Source organism: Rhincodon typus, chromosome 12 (assembly GCF_021869965.1).
Source record: "Rhincodon typus isolate 14 chromosome 12, sRhiTyp1.1, whole genome shotgun sequence".
Classification (NCBI taxonomy): Eukaryota; Metazoa; Chordata; class Chondrichthyes; order Orectolobiformes; family Rhincodontidae; genus Rhincodon; species Rhincodon typus.
The window spans coordinates 51,449,834-51,472,025 of NC_063343.1; the positions used below are offsets into that span (position 1 = coordinate 51,449,834).

At 40.9% G+C, this 22,192-nt stretch overlaps 1 protein-coding gene across 1 annotated transcript; it reads left to right on the plus strand.

Moving 5' to 3' along the window:
- The first annotated feature begins 17,276 nt into the window (after positions 1 to 17,276).
- On the plus strand, positions 17,277 to 19,554 carry sowahab (sosondowah ankyrin repeat domain family member Ab). Its single transcript, XM_048603705.1, has one exon. It carries the CDS (start codon positions 17,525 to 17,527, stop codon positions 19,349 to 19,351), a length of 1,827 nt encoding a protein of 608 aa, XP_048459662.1. The 5' UTR covers positions 17,277 to 17,524; the 3' UTR covers positions 19,352 to 19,554.
- Positions 19,555 to 22,192: the final 2,638 nt, after the last annotated feature.

A 22,192-nucleotide genomic window follows, 5' to 3' on the forward strand; every position in this document is an offset into this window, starting at 1 on the left:
GCAGAAATTCACCAAAGATCCTCAGACAGCACCTTCCAAACCCACGACCACTTCCATCTAGAAGGGCAAAGGCAGCAGAAATATGGGAACACCACCACCTTCAAGTTCCTCTCCAAGCCACTCACCCTCCTGATTTGGAAATGTATCGCCATTCCCTCACTGTCACTGGATCAAGATGCTGAAATTCCCTCCCTATTGGCATTGTGGGTCAACCCACAGCAGGAGGACTGTAGTGATTAAGAAGGCAGTTCACTACCAGCTTCTCAAGGGCAACTAAGGACGGGCAATAAATGCTGGCCAGCCAGCGATGTCCACAACCTACAAATGAATAAAAAAAAATTACAACAAGTAAATGTCAAATTAATCAGTTGTCGGTAACAGAAATAAGTGCAATGATTTGCGTCTATATTGTGCCTTGGAATTTGTGAAAGGTCTCAAAGCACATAAGACATTAAACACCAAACCACTTAAGAAGAAATTGGGAAAGGTGACCAAAGTTTTTAGGATTTAAGGAGCATCTTAAAGAAAGAAAGAGAAGAGGAAATATTTATAAAGGAAATTCTATAGTTTAGGACCTGGGCAGTGTAGGCAATGATACAGCAATGAAAATTGATGGTGCAGAAGAAGCAGGAGGAGGTTAGATATCTTGGAAGATTATCAGGGTGGAGAAGAACAGAGAGAGAGGAAGCAGCATGATCATTGGAGGCTTTTCAAACAAGGATCAGAATTTTAAAACTGTGGTTTGGCAGAATGACAAGCCAAGATTGGCTAATGAGTACAGTGGTGAATGCAAATTTAGTGCCTTATCAAACAAAAGTTAAAAAGCTGAAAGACCAATATCAAGAAATGTTATTTTATAAATAAACTGGAAAAATTGTTGTGAGTGACTCTGGAAATATGAAACATGTATTCGGAGAGAATGGCTGTAAATAAACAACGGTGCAAATGTGTTTCACTTGAGATACCTAAACCAGTATAAAGCTTTCAAGCACAAAGCCAATCAAGTATTGGGATGCATCTCTGGGAGTATCTTGATTTTACCCTGAGGCAATTTTATTTTAACCTTGAAACAAAAGTGCTGAAAACACCCAGAAAGTTAGGCATAACATTTGGAGAAAGATGTGACAAATTATTTTTTCACACATTACCCTTCGTCAGAATTTTTAAAACGTTACAATAACAACTTACATTTTAAAAGTGCCTTCCGCATGAGGCATCCCAACGTGCCTGGCAGAAACACTTTAAAACGGAATTGGATGCAGAACCACATAAAGAGACCATTAGAGCAGAGGACAAAAAGAGAGCATTTAGAACATCATAAATGAGGAAAGACAAGCAGAGAGGTGGAAAGCTTTAGGGAGAAATTTCAGAACTGAATGTTTGGTTACATATGTCAGAGCAGGTACATTTGGGGACTTTCAAGGGACTGCAATTAACATCTGCAGATATCTTGACGTATTGTGGATCTGGAGGAGAAAGGCGTTACTGAAGCCACGGAGGGAAAGAAATCTCGTTTGGAGTGATCATGGGAGGAATTGACAAAAGGGGAGTGATCAGCTAGGAGGGGAGATAGCAGATGGAATGGAGAGGAAACAGGGGAAGGGAAAGAGACCACCAGAGATGGAAAGTCACAGGAAAGGAAGAGATTAGTGAGATTGTAATTGGGAACAGATAAAGGCAAGATGAAAAGCTAGCCAAGGGATGGAGAAATGTTAGGCAATAGGGGTTAGGCAGAGAGAAGAGAAAAGATTTATAAAGGAAATTCTATAGTTTAGGACCTGGGCAGTGTAGGCAATGATACAGCAATGAAAACTGATGGTGCAGAAGAAGCTGAAGGAGGTTAGATATCTTGGAGGATTATCAGGGTGGAAGAAAACAGAGAGAGAGGAAGTGGCACGATCATGGGAGGCTTTTCAAACAAGGATAAGAATTTTAAAACTAAGGTTTGGCAGAACCACAAGACAAGATTGGCTAGTGAGTTCAGTGGTGAATGCAAATTAGTGCTTTATCATTGCTGGATGGAGAGTTAGTGGCAAGGTGAACAGATTGTAGTGAGTTGATGTCCTCATAAAATTGGAGTGATGGTCAACCAATCACAGGGAGAGGATCAGTAGTTCTATGGGATCAAGGCAGACCATGACATGTTTTCATATTGGTCCCGGGGACACTTCTGCACCAAATTTGTGGAAAACGTTTCTCTGCTGCATCCAACGACTCTCAGCTCCCTTTAGCTGCTGGACTTTAAAAGTGCTGAGAAAAGGATACAATGGTCAAAGTCCTTTCCCAGGGTAGAAATGCCAATTACATAGGTTTAAGGTAAAAGGAAGAAAGTTTAAACGACATGTGAGAAGCAATTTTTTACACTTGGTAAGTGCCTGGAGTGTCCTGCCAGGGGAGGTGGTGGAGGCACATACAATAGCAATGTTTAAGAGACATTTTGACAGATAAATGAATGGACAGGGAATAGAGGGATACTGACTGCATAGAGGCAAAAGGGTTTAAATTTAGAAAGGCACCATGTGTTAGCATAGCCTTGGTGGGCCTGTTCCTGTGCTGTACTGTTCTTTGTTCTTTGTCTTTAAGATACAGGCATTACAACAAAACTATTGATAAATTCTGGGGCAGGTCATCTCGTTGAAAATTTATAAGTTAAATCTTGCCTCACAGGTACATTACTCGTTACCCCTTTACTCCATTACTCTTTTGACACCCAGCTTCACCCTAGTTTAATCAAATTTGGGCATTTTTGTGACAGTTTGCAGTGAGCTCCCTTTATTTTATCAACTTGGATTTCCTTGGTTTCAAAATAATAAAACTGATGGCACTTCGCAAAACACAATGGCAGATTTAATTTCTTAAAAGCACCTTATAACTGGAAGATGTGTGACTTTGCAAATATAGTGCAAATGTATAAGATTTTGGAAAAAAAACTTTCCAAGCTGTTTCACAGAGTTGTAATCAGATTAAAAACCACATGGCAAGGGAAGACAGGGTTAATAGGAGAGGTGACCCAAAGTTTTGTCAATAGGGCTGATGGTGTTCCCTAAAGTCTACATTTTTAAATAAGTTTTGATCATTCACCCTACCATTTCTTATGTGAGCTGGTATCAGAACATGTTTGTCAACCTAATGATGTTTTACAATGTTAAAGGTACAATGTAAAGTAAAATTGTTGTTGTCTTAAAGGAGGAGAGTGAGATCAGAATGTATAAGGGTTTCCAGAGGGAAATTAAGTGCATAACACTGAGCAAGGCAGAGTTTGAGGAACATGGACAAACACAGGGAAGGTGGAGTAACATCAGCTGATCTGGCAGCATCTGTGGAGAGAGGAACGAAGTTAACGTCTCAAATTTGGTACGATTCTTTTTCAGAACAAGAAGAGGAAAAGTCATACAGGACTTGAAATGTTAACTCTGCTTTTCTCTCTCCAATGATGCTGCCAGACCTGCTGAGTTTCTCCAGCATCCTCCTTATTTGTTTCAGATTTCCGGATTCCGGAGTATTCTGCCTTTATTTGAGGAAGCATTTTTGGTAGAAGCAGCCATTATTGTGATGGTAAGTTTCAGAAAGAGTCAAGGCCACAAAGAGATTCGAAGTGAGGTTGACTTTTTTAAAAACTGAAGTGTTTGGGGAACTGGGAATCATTATTGGCTGATGGTTGAGGACAGTGATGGTGTGAGATCAACTTTGTATTGGACAGAGTATTGTATTAGAGAAGACATTTGGGTGTGTTAAAGATTTTTGGAAGGTGAATCCTCTTTGTTATACAAAACCTAGTTTGGTACCACTGACTGTCCATCCGCTCTCAATGGTTTTAACATCTTCACCTCGAATCGAGCTCCAGTATCACAGAACAGAAATAAATCATTATAGGCAGCCAACTGTTGTCAGATAAATCTTTAACCTCTTTGAAGTTTAAAATTTATCAAAAGATATAAAACCAATATTCTTTATCACTTAATTATTGCTGGGGCTATTGCTTGTATCTGTTTGCAGGGAATTGCTGCCCCCTGCTGTGTCAGGAGACTCAACAGAGATGCTCAACACAAATCTGTTCATTGAACACCATCTGTAATACTGTCTCTATTTCAAATGACCATTTGTAGAACAAAACAGGTAGTTGTGTCATTTGATTGCTAATTCATTTGTAATCAAATCATTATTTATAAGAGAATGTTGCCCAAGTGAGGTAGGAGTCCTGGCCTCCCATATTTTCATTAGCCCCAAGGAAAGTCAAGGGTATATCCTAATTTTGATTTTTGGTGAGTAATGCCATGAGATTGTGACATTTTGTGTCAAAATGTCATGGTTCAGTTCCATGTAACTGCTCCGTTTTCCTAATTTAACGATATGAGCTGAATTATATTCACGTGATGAAGTGTACAGCAGATGAAGATCCATGTGACCTGTCTGTCCTGATAGGTTCTTAGGTTCTCTCTTACATAAATTATGCCTTGGTGCAATCCCAACATCAACAATTGAGATGAAGTTAAGCTGCTGAGTGTGACGCTGTCTTGTCTGTGATAATTTTAGCCATCATACTCTGTTGGTGCGCCAAGGGTTTGAGGACTCTGGCATGAGTGTAGGGGCATCCCCTTGTCCTCATTGGCGGGTGGCTCTCTGGACTCTGCAGCAGAAAGAAGAGTTAATGCTGCTCAAGCTGAGAGTCCTGAGAGAACACCACCCTGGGTGGTGGGTACACATTACTCCTTTGCTTCGTGCCTACAACATGCACTGTGTTCATCAAGGGATGTTCATTGCAGTGAGCTCAAGACATCGGCCTACAGGGTGTACAGCTTATAGTAAAGGTTATAAGACTGTGGCAGATAAGGAGGGGCATTTATACATGATTGCATTTCAATACAAACATCTGTCTTTTTATACAAAAGAATATTTTAAAATTGCATTAAATCATTTAAAATTTGAGTTACCCACGTTACCAAATTAAAAACGACTGTTCTCATGCCCTAACAGTTCATTATTCCCATCAGACTGTGCATATGCATTGCTATACCCCTTAAATGATGCTGGTCTTTTAATGGTACACATGTGTGTTATCATTGTTGTCTGTACATCTGAGTGTTGTTTCCCCAGGGACTGTTGTTCCTGTGCCATTTGTTGTTGCTGTGGTATTCATTGTTGTTCCATTTCTGTTGTTGGGTTGTTGTGGAACTTTGGGTCTGATGGTTGATCTGTACAGTTTCACATCTTCCTGATCAACTGCCGGCAGTTGAACAGCTTCTGCAATTGCGTGTGGTTACGCAGGTATGTCTGGTTGTTCACGTTCACTACCTGCAGTTATAGAGTTATAGGGTCATACAACATGGAAATAGATCCTTCGGTCCAACCACCTATAGCGAACATCATCCCAAGCTAAACTAGTCCCACTTACCTGCATTTGACCCATGTCCCTCCAAACATTTCTTATTCATGTACTTAAGCAAACGTCTTTTAAATGTTGTAACTTTATCTGCATCCACCACTTCCTCTGGAAGTTCATTCCACACATGAACCACTCTCTGTGTAAAAAAGTTGCCCCTCATGTCATTTTTAAATCTTCCTCCCCTTACCTTAAAAATATGCCCCCTAGTCTTGATATCAGCCATCCTAGGGAAAAGACACCTGCCATTCACCTTACCTATACCCCTCTTGATTTAATAAACCTCTATACGGTTACCTCTCAACCTCCTATGCTCCAGTTAAAAAAGTCCCTGCCAATCCAACATCTCCTTATAACTCATAGAACATAGAACATAGAACAGTACAGCACAGTACACGCACTTCGGCCCACGATGTTGTGCCGAACTTTTACCCTAAACTTAAGGTCTATCTAACCTCCACCCCATACCTTATACTATCATCCATATTCCTATCTAATTGCCTCTTAAATGCCCCTAATGAGGCCAACTCCACTACTCTCTCCGGAAATGCATTCCACGCCTCTACCACTCTCTCAGTAAAGAACCTACCTCTGATGTCTCCCCTATATCTACCTCCACTCACTTTAAAACTATGCCCCCTCATAATAGCTACCTCCACCCTAGGAAAAAGTCTCTGGCTGTCCACTCTATCTATACCTCTGATCATTTTGTACACCTCTATCAAGTCACCTCTCATCCTTCGTCATTCTAAAGAAAAAAGCCCTAGCTCTCTCAACCTTTCCTCGTAAGACCTTCTCTCCATTCCAGGCAACATCCTGGTAAATCTCCTCTGCACCTTTTCCAACGCTTCCATATCGTTCCTGTCATGAGGCGACCAGAACTGAATACAATACTCCAGATGTGGCCAAACCAGGCTTTTGTATAGCTGGAGCATAACTTCATGGCTCTTGAACTCAATCCCTCTATTAATGAAAGTTAACACACCATACACCTTCTTAACAACTCTACCCTGGGTGGCAGCTTTCAGGGAACTGTGGACATGAACCCCAAGATCCCTCTGCTCCTCCAGACTGCCAAGAATCTTTCTGTTAACCCTGTATTCTGCTTTCAAATTTGTCTTTCCAAAATGAATCACCTCACACTTTTCAGGGTTAAACTCCATCTGCCACTTCTCAGCCCAGCTCTGCATCTTATTAATGTCCCTTTGTAACCTAGAACAGGCCTCCGCACTATCCACAACTCGACCCACCTTCGTATCGTCCACGAACTTACTAATCCACCCTTCCACTCCTTCATCCAAATCATTTACAAAAATCACAAATAGAAGAGGACCCAGAACAGATCCTTGTGGTACACCACCCGTAACTGAGTACCATGTTGAATATTTTCCGTCCACTACCACACTTTTACTTCTAAGGGTCAGCCAATTCTGAATCCAATCTGCCACATTTCCCCCCATCCCATGCCTCCTTACTTTCTGCATGAGCCTACCATGGGGAACCTGATCAAACGCCTTACTTAAATCCATGTATACCACATTCACTGCTCTACCTTCATCCACGTGTTTGGTCACCTCTTCAAAAATTCAGTAAGGTTTGTGAGGCATGATCTACCCCTCACAAATCCATGCTGACTATCACGAATCAAACTATGCCTATCCAAGCGATCATAACTCCTGTCTCAGAGCCCTTTCCAATAATTTGCCCACCACTTACGTAAGACTAACTGGCCTGTAATTTCTGAAGTTATCCCTATTCCCTTTTTTGAACAAGGGAATGATGTTTGCCTCTCTCCAATCTTCCGGCACTATACCCGTGGAGAATGAGGACGAAAAGATCATCACCAAAGGCCCTGCGATCTCTTCCCTCGCTTCCCATAGAATCCTTGGATAAATCCCATCAGGCCTGGGGGACTTATCTATCTTCAAGTTCCTCAAAATTCCTCGTACATCCTCCTTACTAACATCAACCTCCTCTGGCCTACAGCCTGTCCTCCTCTGCAACTAGGTCCCTCTCAGTTGTGAATACTGAAGAAAAGTATTAATTAAGGACCTCTCCTATCTCTTTAGGCTCCGTGCACAAATTCCCTTTACAATTCTTGATCAGCCCTACTCTTTCTCTGCTCAAACGCTTCATTCTTGACAACATCATGGTAAATCTTTTCTGAACCCTCTCCAATTTAATAATATCCTTCCTATAACAGAGTGGCCAGAACTGAACACACTATTCCAGAAGAGGCCTCACTAATGTCCTGCACCACCTCAACATGACTTCCCAACTCTGACACTCAAATGTCCAAGCAATGAAGGCAAGTGTATTAAATGCCTCTTCACCACCCTGTCTACATGTATTGCAAACTTCAAAGAATTATGTACCTAGACCCCTAACTCTCTCTGTTTAACAACACTACCAAAGACCCTACTTTTAATTGTATAAGTCCTGCCATTGTTTGTTTTACCATAATTCAATACCTCACATTTATCCAAGTTAAACTCCATCTGCCACTCCTCTGTCCATTGACCTTTTGATTAAGATCTCTTTAATTTTAGATAACCTTCTTCACTGTCACCATACCACTGATTTTGGTGTCATCTGCAAAATTACTAACCTTGCCTTCTATATTCTTATCTAAATCATTTATATAAATGACAAGCAAAATTGGACCCAGCACAATTGAAGTGACATCTTCCTGCTGATCCCAAATTGCCTCTTGTGCTGGTGGACGCTATGGGAGAACCATGTGGTGATGCATCCTCAAGGTCTTGGTGGTCAGCATCCTTAGAGGTAGAATCCTTGTTGACATATATGAGCTGTGACCTTGTCTCTAGATTGTAAGTACCTGCAGTGAAGAGCACAAATAAGTCAATCTTCAACACAGGCTATCAACACCTAACTGTTCATTTTCATGCTTATTTCTGGTATGCCCATGTCTAAACACCAGTTTGGAAGTATTCTGACTCATTTCCATGCCATTGCTACCTTGTCATCCACAATATGACACCCACTCACCTCTCCTACAATTTCCATGGCCTTCTTCTCTGCTAAGGTCAGGTCCTACAATTCTGATAACCCTTCATCCACCTTGTTAGTTTTTGTATTAAATGTCAACTTCCCCTCTATGACAAATGAATATCTAGTGTCTGTCAAGTGTTACCCAACTACACATATGACATGCATGCCTTGTCCCACATTGTTCCTGGTACTCAATCACTCATTGAAAAATATCATATAGTTTGGCCTCAAGTGCAACAGGTCATTGAGGATGACCAGGCTTACTCCAGCTTGGTCTCTCTCCCCATTTGTTTGATGTTGTCACAAGAGCTCAATTAAATTAACACCATTATATCACTTAACCTGGTAAACAGCAGGAAGTGCTTGACCTGTTTATGGCTCGGGAGTCAGGAACACATCTGTTCACTGCTTGAACACAGCCTGAGCTGCTCACTTCTGCTGTTATCCACATCCAGTCTCTTTGGTCATGTGAGAGAGTCTTCTATTGCTGCGACTTGTGACTTGCTGCCATTCTGGATAACAGGCGGAGAACCTGTGGGAAGATATCACTTAAACCATGGAGACAATTGGTGTCACTGACCTTGCGTTGCTAGGGAGCAAGTGATGGTGGTCTCAGGAGATTAATCAATAATGAATAGCGGTTTAGGGTGGGGTTGTGGAGGAGTGACGGAGTTTCCAGCAACTGATTCCAATGAAAGGGACATGTGACAGGGGTATTAAAGAATTTTGATGGGGTAAGGACTGTAGGTTGGGCACCCATAAGAATGTTTTTATTGTGCTGAAGTGGAAATTGCTTGATAAAAGGCGCCTCTTAAATTTTCCCGCCTGAATAGTCTATATGTTTATACAGACAACTCGTTTATAACCCATCCAGATCTTCAAATAAGCCAGCTAGCAATGGTAATATCTGCAGCATGATTGCATGTATCCCACATGTCCAACACGTAAGTAGAAGTGACATCCATTTCCAGTTCTGTTGTTGGGGAATCTTGCATCAACAATTAAATTCTACCACAAAAACAGAAGTTGCTTGAAAAGCTCAGCAGATCTGGCAGCATCTGTGAAGAAAAATCAGAGCTGACGTTTCCGATCCGGTGACCCTTCCTCAGAACACGAGTTTGGGTCACCAGACCCAAAACATTAACTCTGATTTCTCTTCACAGATGCTGCCAGACCTGCTGAACTTTACCAGCAACTTCCGTTTTTGGTCCTGATTTACAGCATCTGCAGTTCTTTCAATTTTTAATTAAATTATGCCATCTGTTTCAGGTGATAGCAACTTATATAGTTCAGTTTGTCTGAGTTTGTCTCCTCTTCTATTCCTTGTAGGTGTCGGCTATGCCTCAATTGTCCGCCCTCTTGCCTCTGAGTCACAAAGTTCTGGATTTAAACCTGGCTCCAGGGCCTGAGTGCAATAATCAAGGCTCAAACTCCAGTGCAAAACTGAAGGACCACTGTACAGCTGGAGATAGCTATCCTTTGGATGAAACACTAAATTGAGGCTCCATTGCCTGTTCAAGTGATTCTAAAAAATCCCATGGCACTATTTTTGTTATCCCTGGTGTCTTGGGAAATATTTATGGCCTCAATCAACATCACAAAACCAGTCTTTCTGGCCATTAGCACATTGTTGTTTATAGGAGATTTCTCTGCAAAAATTCATTGTCAAATTTCCTACATTACAACAGTGACTATGTTTCAAAATTATTTTATTGGTTGCAAAGTCCATTGATTGTGAAAAGTGCTGTACTGATGTTAGTCTTTTTCTTTCTTTTAATTCTTTTGCTTAAATTATAACACTAATACAGTTCATTGAGAGAAATTTATTATTGAGTTAAAATACTATTCTGTTTTGAAGCTATTTGTAATGAGTAGTAATTGTCTTTATCACCTGACATTTTGTACTGTAGTTTATTAGAAATATTAGGCCCAGCCAAAATCATGTATGCAGTCACTCTGACCTTCATCATGATTTCATCTTTCTGGCAGACTGTATTCATCTGAACACCATTCTTTTCATATGGTTGGTAACTTTCTGGGTAGGGCTGACAGGGAAATATTGGTTTTAAGTTATTTGACGTGTTTTGAAGGATTGTGAAAAATGGATTTACTTCAAGTTTTTTGAAAAATACCTGGAATTGATTCTTTAGAACTTGTCTTTGAAACTTCACTGAAGACATTGGAGGATTTTTTTTTAGCAAGTCTTCAGGCTAGGTTGGAAAGATAGATTAGGAATTCAGAGTGATTGGTGATTGAAAATTAAATAGGGTCAAGATGGAGTTTGTCAAATAGTCTGTAGACCATGCTGAATCTGGAACTAGTGCTATGATCTGTTATTGCTGCTTCAGGAGGATAATACATTCCATGTGACTAATATATAAATGAGGGATTCAAGTGTTGACTGGGAACTGCCACTGATCATTGGAGTGAATCAATTCTGGAACTTCATTTTAGTTACTCATTTTCTATTAATGATACTTGTTTGAGCAGAAAATATCTGTCTGAACATTGGATCATATGATTACTAGATTGCCACCTAGTTCTCACAATCATGTCAAACCATTAGAATCATGTGCACAGTGGACTAACACAATGCTTATTACAAAGGTAAATCTCCTGTGGCATACGTAGACTAGGTTCAAGGATACACTGTTTTATAAGCATGGGAGAATGTAGCATATAATGTAGTTATTGTTCTGCTAAACTATTATTCTAATTAACCTGTTCAGAGATGTTATTACACACCTCTGGAGCAGATAGGACTTGAACACAGGCCACCTGGTCTCGGTGTAGGGATGCTACCACTGCTCCAGAAGAAGGCCCCAAACCAACGTATCGTTCTGCTAAATTGCAGTTGCAAGTAATTAGCTACAGGGAACAATTGCGCCTTCTGGATTAATTCTGAATTAGGGACTAATTTTTAATCTATCCTTCAGTTGAGGAAAAGAAACAAAGACCCCGAGTTGATGTTCAGTAGATCAGATTTGTTAGTAGGATGTGGACAATACTGACAAAGTAGCAATTATTACCAATCTCTCATTACCCTTAGGACTTTAAGAATCAATTATATAGCTCGTGAATCAAGTCATGCATAAGCCAAAGCAGCCAGAAGCTAAGGGTCATTTTCCTAAAGGACATTAATAAACCAGGTAGGCTGGGCATTTATAACAAAATGAAAACTCTCATGATCATCAAGTGCAATCACACGAACTAACAGGTTTATACACATTTTATTTAACATAATATAGTCTTGTCTTAACTAATTACCTCTAGGTTGCCAGTTCTGGATCCATATTATATAAAGTATCACATAGCATGATTTGAAGAAGAATGGGGAATTATCCTCTTGGAAATCTTCTTTCCATCCTGCGCATTAGTCTTGCCTCAGTCACCATATCAAAGCCGATTGTCTCATCATTCAACTACTTTTGTTATTTATAGGACATGGCTTATGTTAATTGGCTTCTACATTCGTGTACATAATCAGACTGACTGTACTTAAAGTGGTTTTTGTCCTGAGCAGCTCTGTGACACAGTACACTGTGCCCTGTGGTCTGTTGCCCAGGACTCACAACAAGACAAACATCAACTGCACCAGGAAGACCATTAACTGGTTGAAAGGTCCTCTTTGATCTGCTTGAAACTTGTTGTCTTTGAGTGCAGAGTTGACCTCGAACAAGGGTTGCAGACTGGCATATTCCAAGGTCCTGGTCTACATGCTGAGGGATGCACTAAATCTTGGGGCAGTGGCACCAAGGTGCAGTGGGGAAAGACTACTGTTTACATCTTTCAGCCAAAGTTATCAGACCCTCTCAGTGCCTCAGACATGTGTAAATATTGTCTTGCATAAGTATGATCTTGGTTTGTTTTTGCAACTGCAGTGAATGCCAAATTCCAATGTTTGATTGTTCTCCATGTGCAAAATCTGTACAGAACTGCTTCAGGAATTCTGTAAGCACATAAATAATTTTTTTTGCGAATAAAATATATTTTTGCAATAAAAACGTATTTAAAATGGTTAATGGAATCTTTAATTTTTCTTCATGGATCTTTACATCAAATAGAGCTTGTATGCATTTGTTTCTCATATACAATTTTAAAATGTGAACTGCATTTCTTCAGTCAGATTCTCTTCTCAATTTACAGAAATTTTAAAACAATCTTTCTTATCTTGATTTACCTTAGTTTATCAACTTAGATGAAACCCTACTAATTAGCTATCTACAGTATTGCTGTTGTCAACAGTGTCCCAAAAATTGGCTGTAGGGGAACAAGGTTCAGCAACAGTCAGAGCTTCAGGATTTGGTATTGTTAGTGGTATACACTTGCTTTATTTTGAAGCAACTGGAACTATAGATGTCGTCAGTTTAGGCCCTTGAATCTGGCAAAATTAGGAGGGATGAATACAGTGAGAACTAATGACCGAACCTGCCACATACTGTATCATAAGGTTGTTCAAGATCTAACTTTGTGCAAATATATAACACTGTTAATCCAGTAAGCGATTATATCCGTATTCCAATTTCAACTCTGAAATCTGTGAGGTAGCACTGACGAGACCCTAAAAAGCTCCAAAGTAAATTTTCCCCTTATTTAAATCTTCTGCTCTGATTGGAGCATTAGTGCCTTTAGCATTAGTGGGGAATACCCATCCTATCAGGAATCAATGACCTTGTATTAGTGGAGTTTTACAGCCTTTATACTGTGCGATGAAAGACATGACTTTCTCAAGTTGGAGGATTGCAGAGTTTTCAAGGGACTGTAGAGCTGGCAAAGATTGCAGAGTTGGGAATGGCGGAGAAATGAAGGGATTTACATATAGGGATAAGAATTCTGAATTTGAAAGGTTCAAAGCCAAAATAGGACAGCAAAAATAGATTGAGGTAATGGATAAGAGGGATTTGGTTTATTATAAAATACAGGCAACATATTTCAAAGCTTGGAGGTTGGAGGATTGGAGAATATTGGTATATTTGAGTCGAAAGATGATAAAGGTATAGATGAGGACTTCAGCAGCAGATGGATTGAGGCAGGGAATAAAGGATGATGTATTCTCAAGCTCTCAATCAAAATTACCGAGAACTTTTCATGATGGTGTTGACCCTTTCGTTTCAATCACCGCTGTGCACTCTCACCGCCATGTCTTGCGGCTTTCATTCAGCTAAGTATAATGAGCTGCAAAAGAATAACAAGCTACTTATCATTACCAACACACTTCATCTCTAGAAATTCATCAAAGTCAAAATGTACGTTTAATTCAGATCAACAAAATACACAAAACTATTACAATGTAAAAATATTATTATTTTCTTTACATAGCTAAAGAAATATTGTTGGTGAGATGAATTTTCATTATATTAATGCATAGCAAGATAAATCCTTTGATACTTATAAGTGCAGTCAATGGCTAATGTTCCAAATATTGAGTTTATTAGTTGATAGCACAAAAAAAATCTCATTTTTCGTATTAGGCAACAATTGCAACAAGTATATACTGACATTGCAACAGATAAACTGTGGTGATGATGACAAAATTATAGGGAAATTTCCAGTAGAGCTTAGCATGGCTGATGATATGCTGCAACAACCACACCAGAGCATCTGATATTTAATCCTGTATTAAGAATATCTTATTTAAATGTGCTAGGCAATAAAAGTGGCAGTGTGAAAAGTTCAACTATTGATGCTCAGTATGAAGTAGAAAAATAAATTGCATTTATGTTTACATTTAACATGGAAAATTTCCTCATGTCACTTTACCAAGATGCAATCACACAGAAATGAACATAAGAAAGCAAAAGAATTGTGAGGAGTAATAATGGCAAATTTGGTTAAAGTATAAAAGGGAGTTGGACAGGGAGCAGTTAGAGAAGTTAGAGTAACTGGAATGTATTGATGGGCTGCAAGAGATTTCAGTGTGGGAGGGCAAATTCCATGAAAGGATCTTACTGAGAGTATGAGAATATAACCTATCTGACACAACATGAGATTATATTTGGGAAGGGGTGAACAATTAATGGCAAAGACACTGAGAATATTGCAGAGGAGAATCACAATTTGCTGTAGTCTTTCTAATGTTTAATTGGAGGAAACTGCAGCTCTTCCAAGACTTCTTTTCTTTACCTCACAGAGGCAGGGAATGCCTTGAGAGAGGTGATGGAATGGTAGAACTGGATGAAGGCAATTTGGCTAATATCAAACTAAAATCAAGCAAGGAAGAAGATTAGTTCAGATAGATTAGGTTATTTGAGTGTTGTCATAGGGACAGAAACCTGACAGATTCAAAATAGATTTGTAGGGAAAATGGAGATGAATTTGGAAGATTATGATACATTCAAAATATTTGGCAAGGAAATAGAGGTTAAATATGGGGCTGTAGTTTATAAGTATAGAGGGTCTTTTATGGTTTTATTTTCAGGATGTGAATTTTGTTGGAAGTTTTGAAAATAAAAGGAATAACAGTTGATAAGTGAGAACCACTGACAACATCAGCCAACAGTGGGCCAGAAAGGAAATTTTGCTGGTCAGTTGTTCACAGAGAATTAGATTAAGGGAACAGAAAGTGAATTACATGAACAAGATGAAGTGTATGTGCAATGAGGGAAACTCAGGCTAAAACTGGATAAAGATGTGAATTCAAGGTTAAGTCAGGTATAAGAGCTTGGGGGAGGTTTGAGGTGGTCTAAACGGATGGTTTCAATTATTGATAAACAAGGTCATGTTGTTGGTGGTGACCATAGAAGGGGCAATGTAGAGGAATTTGATAAGATGTTTGGTAATAGAAAATAAACAGTGAGTTATCTTTGCTCTTTAGAGTGATCCTGAAGTTATGTATGGTTTGTGGAAAGGAATGCACAATCTAATAGTAAATTATTAAGAAAGCAACTGATGCAACATAATACTTACAAGTATCTCCTGTTCATTTTTAAATAGAAAAATCATAAACATATTTGTTAAATGTGATTCTGATTCTATATCAAATATAAGGTCTTAGTCAAGGAGCAAATATCACAAAAATACAAGCACCTGGGCTCAAAGTAGCACAGCTGAGTTCTAAGGTTAACTGGATCTACTAAACTGGCAGAGATTCTGCTGTTAAATGTAATAAATCTTCAGGATCACAGGTACTTAGAAAATGGGAATAGGAGTAGGTCATTTGGCCCTTCAAGCCTGCTCTGCCATTCAATGTGATCATGGTTGATCATTCAACTCAGTATGCTGTTTCTTTCTCTGAGGACAAAACTATACTTCATCATTTTGTGTCGGATTAGAAATGCAGACATATTTGTTCTGTTTGGTATTTTTAGTGACTGCGCTAACAAACTTACATCGACAATGTATATTCATGAATAATTTACAATATTAATACAAATTGGAAACTACTTCATGAAGATGTTACTTATAAATGCATCATTACTCACAACTTGAAAACAGCTGCATGAGTACTGTATTTGAGTTTGAAGAAGAGGAACAAAGAAGTTAAAAGAGTACCAGGAAGCATATATTAATATCTAGCTATGGATAATAATTATTTGTTTGTGAAAAGCTATGGGTAGGAAGAGTTTCCTTTTAGGAATTATTATTCAAACCCTATAGAAAATTTGGATTGAGATTCGAGCTGAGTGTAGTGAAAAAGGTATCAAAAACTGAGAGAAAGTTAAATTCATGGCTTAATTTATAAAACAGCATAAAGATTTTGAATTTGTTGTGTTGGGGTTCAGAACATCAATGGAGACTGACAAGGATTTGACAGATGTGTAAGCAGGTTTTAGTGCAGGATAGGAAACAGGCTGCAGAGCTTTGAATGAGATGGGCATTATATAGGTTGGCCAATGGAGCTGGTGCTACTGTTCATTGGAAATGTAATAAAAATGTTGGATAAGAGTTAAAAAGATATGGGCAGGGAGTCATGGCTGGGAAGGAGAGAATGCCTTAGGCATGACTAGGGGACAAGTACTCAACAATTCTCAACATCTCAACAATTCACCATTCCTGGCTTTTCCTGGCACAATACTTTGGAGACCACAGTCACCCCAATTCAGGGCCAGGTATTGTTGACTTGAGCATCTAAATGATTCGCACACTTAAAGCACTTGAGATTTCAGTTATTTGGATATAGAATTTTAGTTACATTTGGTACATTTTCATAATAATCACATAGGTTACACTTACACAAGTTAGAGCACAGAAACAAGCCATTCGGCCCAGTTAATCTAGCTGATATTTATTCTCCATCCATCCTACACCACTGAGCTGTATCACCATATCCTTGTAAATATTTTGTCATCAACCTGCTCAGTATTGTTATTACACACTTGTGGAGTAGGTAGAACTTGAATATGGACCTCCTGTCACAGAGGTAGGGACAATACTAATACACCGCAAGACCCCGTCAGCATATTTCTTTAACTATTTTTCCTAATCAACCTGTTTGGGGATATTCTTTTGCACCCCTGGAGCAGGTGGGACTTGCTGGCTCCCCAGTCCAGAGGTAGGGACTTTAACAATGCACCACAAGAACCCCCTTAGCATATTATTGTACTCGCTTCTCCCTCATTTTTTTATCCAGTGACTCAGTGACTCAAATGTAGTGGCAAGTGCTACATCCTAACCACCCTTGAAATCTCTTTATTTGGCGTATCTTTGACTTACCTTCCATTTATCACCCCTAGCCCAGAACTCCTCAAGTGGAAAGATCAGCTTATTCTCTCAGACTCCTTCTTCAATTTAAATGACAGCCTCTTGTGGGTCACCACTCAAGTTTTCCCCTGTTAAATTTTGGTGAAAATGACTCCAAAAGCCTTTGAGATTGAGTCGTCTGTTTTGAATGGCACCTATGAAACGTGTTAGGACTACAAATCCCAGAGCCCCATTCCACAGCAGTCTCCTCCCTATGGTTCCCGTTTAACCGAACGTAGTATTTGATAAACTCCCAGCAGACGGGAGGTTGTGTTCCGGAAAGAACAGGTAGTGCGGGAGAGACCAGAGGTTGTTAAGAGGTTATGGTGGCAGGGAAGGAATCAGCGTCGGTTCAGTCAGTTTCATGACAGCTTTGTGGAGCAGGGGAGTCAGCTGTGTGCAGTGGGCAGAGTCCGGCTGCTGGGAGTTTCCATTCGGACAGGTGAAGCGAGAATGGAACCGGTACTGAGTCAGGAGGTTATCACCAGCTTTCTGGTGCAAGCTGGAGGCAAAGTCAGGAACTCGGAGCTGCTTCACAACTTCGGGAGTGAGCTGGCGCCGAGCGATCCGGATGGAAAGAGGACAGCCCGGGAGCTCTTCAAAAAGTTCGTCAATAACGTGGCGGTGGTACGAGAAGAGGGAGGCGTCAAGTTTGTGGTGTTGAAGAAGAAATGGCAGCACCTGGTCACCGCCCAGCAGACCCGCTCAGCGGTACCGGGCCCAGGGGAAGGACAGCTCGCCCAGGTGCCAGGCAAGGGGGAGAGTTTGCGGAACTTGGTGGAAGCTGGCCGGGTTACGGAGGTCTCCCAGGGGCCGGGAGCTAGGAGGAACTCAGCCCCTTCGGCACTGACACCCAGTCAGGTTCGAGCCCTGAGCGGCTTGTCAGCTCATGTGCAAAACCAAAAGGATACCCCCACCGAGACTAGCCCCCTGGCTTCAAAACCTGACCCAGTGGTGGGAGAGTGGCAGAGCTGGACTGCATCCCAGGCTATGCACCATGCCAAGAGTCATAGCCTCGAACACATCATGGAGAGTCAACATCTCGTTTCCGAGAGTCGCCCCTTGGCACAAGAAGCTGCTGCTGAGCAGAGCTTATGGAGGGAGGCTGTTTCAACTTCTGAATGTCCCAGCCCTTCTGCAGATCAGGCTAACACTGTGCTTACTTCTCACCCTGCTCCTGAACCTGAGCACCCGCTTCCTCTTTCCCACTCCCCTACTGAGGACAGCACTTTAAGTTTTGAGCAGAAAGTTGGACACTATGAAGCCAAGGCCAATGATATTATCCCACAAGGATCTCCAAAGACAACATTAGCTCAGAATCCAAAACCACATATGCACCCACTTCGCTTGCCTCCAGACTCCACTAGATATGGTAATTGCCACAGCCTCAAACAAGACAAGGAGAAGGAGTCAGAAGATATTGTTCCAACCAAGAATATGTGCCAAGTAGTTTCAGGTGACCAAGATGCCCCCAAAGCACCCAAAATGAAAAGGAATCAGCCAACAGAAATGGGCTGCAGTTCACCTAATTTAAAGAGAACTTCCAGGCTTTTGAAGTTTCCTGAAGATGTTCGTTTCTCTGATCAAGTACCCTTAGATCCAATTGAACATGATTGGATTGTGAAAACAGCCTTGGGCCAATGGACCCAAGTGTCGGGACTGCTGCTGAGAGACAGTTATTTGGCTGAGAAGAAGGATTTCATGTCTGGCTTCACAGCTGTCCATTGGGCTGCGAAATCCGGCAACAGTGAAATGATGTGTTGGATCATTGATACGGCTGAGCAACATGGCATCAAAATGGATGTCAACTCCAAAGCTTATGGTGGTTACACTCCCCTGCACATAGCTGCTATACATGACAAGGAGAATATCATTGTTGACCTGGTACAAAACTATGGAGCAAAAACAACTCTAAGGGACTATAGTGGCAAGCGACCATACCATTACTTAAATAAGAATAATTCCATCAAAGTGAAGCAACTGTTAGGGGACCCAGACAGTTTCATCAGTGAATCCATTCCTTATAAAAGGGGGTCAAAGGTGGCATCTTCCATCCTGAGCAGCACAAATACACTGCTGGGTGCATTAGCTGATGATATAAGCTTCCAGGAGTTTTCTAAATCATTGAAAAAACCGCCTAATTTCAGCAAATTCTTTACAGCTCCAACTGGACACAAGAAAAGAACTAAAATGCGTGCGAGCTTTGCATCACTGAATGAAGAGGAAGAAGAAAAAGAGATTGTTCCGAAACGTCGACCTGTGACTGAAGTGTTTTACTAACTTCTTTCCGTAATTTTTAAAAGGATTACAATGGATCAGTGGGGAACTACTTCTTCTATTGCTGTGTTAATATGTTACGTGATCTTTGGGTGATTTTGTGGGTCAAAATGTAATCTTTTGAACTAACTAGTGTTTAAAAATTATTATTGTGTTGCTGTTTATACTTAGTAGCATCTAATGATAAAGTTGTTTCATTTCTCGAAGGTTTGTTTTATACTCAGTTGTTTATTTGCTCCATATACTGCACGTGTGGGTCACAGGCCAGAATTCTTTTATTGCAGGGAAGTTACAATGAAGCCCTATTGATTTCAGTCAGGCAGGTGCTGCTTTTTCTTAGCTCACTTGTCATTAGGTCAACAGTTTTTCTGGTGGGCAGGGTGTGTCTGGCATTAGCTGTTGTAGAACACTGGTTTGAGTTCATGTTGTGGGCTGATTAAAGGCCATAAATTTGGTTACAACCCAGGGTACTCAACTCCAGTGCAGTTCTTTTATTCCTTTTGGGGATATTTTTCTTGTTTAAATATTAAATTTTTAGCTGCACAACGACTGTCCCAAAAACATTTGCAGTCGCATTAGCATGTCAAAATGCGTCATGGTCAGGCATCTAGAATATTTAAATGATTATGTTCCTGTGAGATACCTGTTATTTAGGACCAAAACAGTAACCAGAGGTCAGTCTTCTCCCTTGTTCCCACTCTCCCCTTCCTAAGACACTGCAACCTACTGCATTTTCTCTGCCTTGAAGGGCTTTGCTGAACTTGAAGTCTCCTACATCTTAAGGGCCTTCAGCTCATTTTACTGTGGTAACATTTTCTTGCTTTACTGTCATTTTAAAATGCTGGTTTGTGACTGTTCCTTAATACGCTCAAATGTGGTATCAAACTCAACCATATTATCGTCGTGATTTGACAATTCTCCCTTACTTGTCAGATTGTTTATTTTTTTTATGGTTGTTTGTTCCTCATTACTAAATCCAGTATGTCCCGGTCCCTTGACAACAAGGTGCAGAGCTGGATGAACACAGCAGGCCAAGCAGCATCATAGGAGCAGAAAGGCTGATGTTTCGGGTCTAGACCCTTCATCAGAAATGGGAGAGGGGAAGGGGGTTCTGAAATAAATAGGGAGAGGGAGGCAAATAGAAGATGGATAGAGGAGAGGATAGGTGGAGAGCAGACAGACAGGTCGAAGAGGCAGGGATGGAGCTAGTAAAGGTGAGTGTAGGTGGGGAGTTAGGGAGGGGATAGGTCAGTCCAGGGAGGACGGACAGGTGAAGGGGGCGGGATGAGGTTAGTAGGTAGGAGATGGGGGTGCGGCTTGAGGTGGGAGGAGGGGATAGGTGGGAGGAAGAACAGGTTAGGGAGGCGGGGACAAGCTGGACTGGTTTTGGGATGCGGTAGGGGGAGGGGAGATTTTGAAGCTTGTGAAATCCACATTGATGCCATTGGGCTGCAGGGTTCCCAAGCGGAATATGAGTTGCTGTTCCTGCAACCTTCGGGTGGCATCGTTGTGGCACTGCAGGAGGCCCAGGATGGACATGTCGTCTGAGGAATGGGAGTGGGAGTTGAAATGGTTCGCGACTGGGAGGTGCAATTGTTTATTGCGAACCGAGCGTAGGTGTTCTGCAAAGCGGTCCCCAAGCCTCCGCTTGGTTTCCCCGATGTAGAGGAGGCCACAACGGGTACAGTGGATGCAATATACCACATTGGCAGATGCGCAGGTGAACATCTGCTTGATGTGGAAAGTCTTCTTGGGGCCTGGGATGGGGGTGAGGGAGGAGGTATGAGGGCAGGTGTAGCACTTCCTGCGGTTGCAGGGAAAAGTGCCGGGTGTGGTGGGGCTGGAGGGGAGTGTGGAGCGGACAAGGGAGTCACGGAGAGAGTGGTCCCTCCAGAAAGCAGATAAGGGTGGGGAGGGAAAGATGTCTTTGGTGGTGGGGTCGGATTGCAGATGGCGGAAGTGTTGGAGGATGATGCGTTGGATCTGGAGGTTGGTGGGGTGGTACGTGAGGACGAGGGGGATTCTTTCCCGCTCCCTTGTCATTTACAAGATTTCTAGAAATTGAAGAAAAACTAAAGGACAGATTTCAGAAGCTTTGTTCAAATAAAGTTTATTTGTATTTTCTTTAACTGTATGGATTTCATGTGTGGACGAGAGCTATAGAGAGACATCTTCATTATTTATTAGGTACCTCCTTCAACACACATTGAGAAAAGTGGCATTGTCCTTGTATATTACTTTTTTTGTTGTTGAACATTGTTTGAGTAGAACCTAACCAATGTACTTTGGTAGGTTTCTAACCAAAAATTACAGCTCCATGTTTTTTTTTAATTTCCAGCATCTGCAGTTCTTTTGGCTTTTTGATTTTATGTTACTTCAGAAAGCATGTGAAGCTGAGACACAGAACAGCAATGGTAACAAAGCAAAGCGTAGACATACTGTAATTGTAAAAAATGTGAGGTCATTAAATCAATATTTTTAACATCCAGTTAGTGGGGAGATACTTCTGCTGTTGATATGCAGTGAAGCTTGAACTTACATAACTAAAAACAAGAGAAAATTCTGAGGGCTCCATCCTTTGTTGTTCTAGCCACTGAACCTTCATATTGAAATAATCACTCATGACATTGTACTTAAAGTTAAGCTGAAGTAGTCCTTAGTTGAAGTAGGGTAATTGTACAAGCATGTGTAAATACAATTAATTCCCATTTGAAGTCATGAATCCCCATTGGAAGTATTTAACCAAAAGCTATTCAGCAGAAAGTTTTTCAAGTTCGTGGAGTGTATTCCATCAATACAGTTGACTTGTGCAGACGCATCCTAGAAAATTAAGTTCAACCAAAT

Excerpts from the sequence above, each read along its gene's own strand:
- sowahab (XM_048603705.1), top strand. The coding sequence starts at position 17,525 with ATGGAACCGGTACTGAGTCAGGAGGTTATCACCAGCTTTCTGGTGCAA.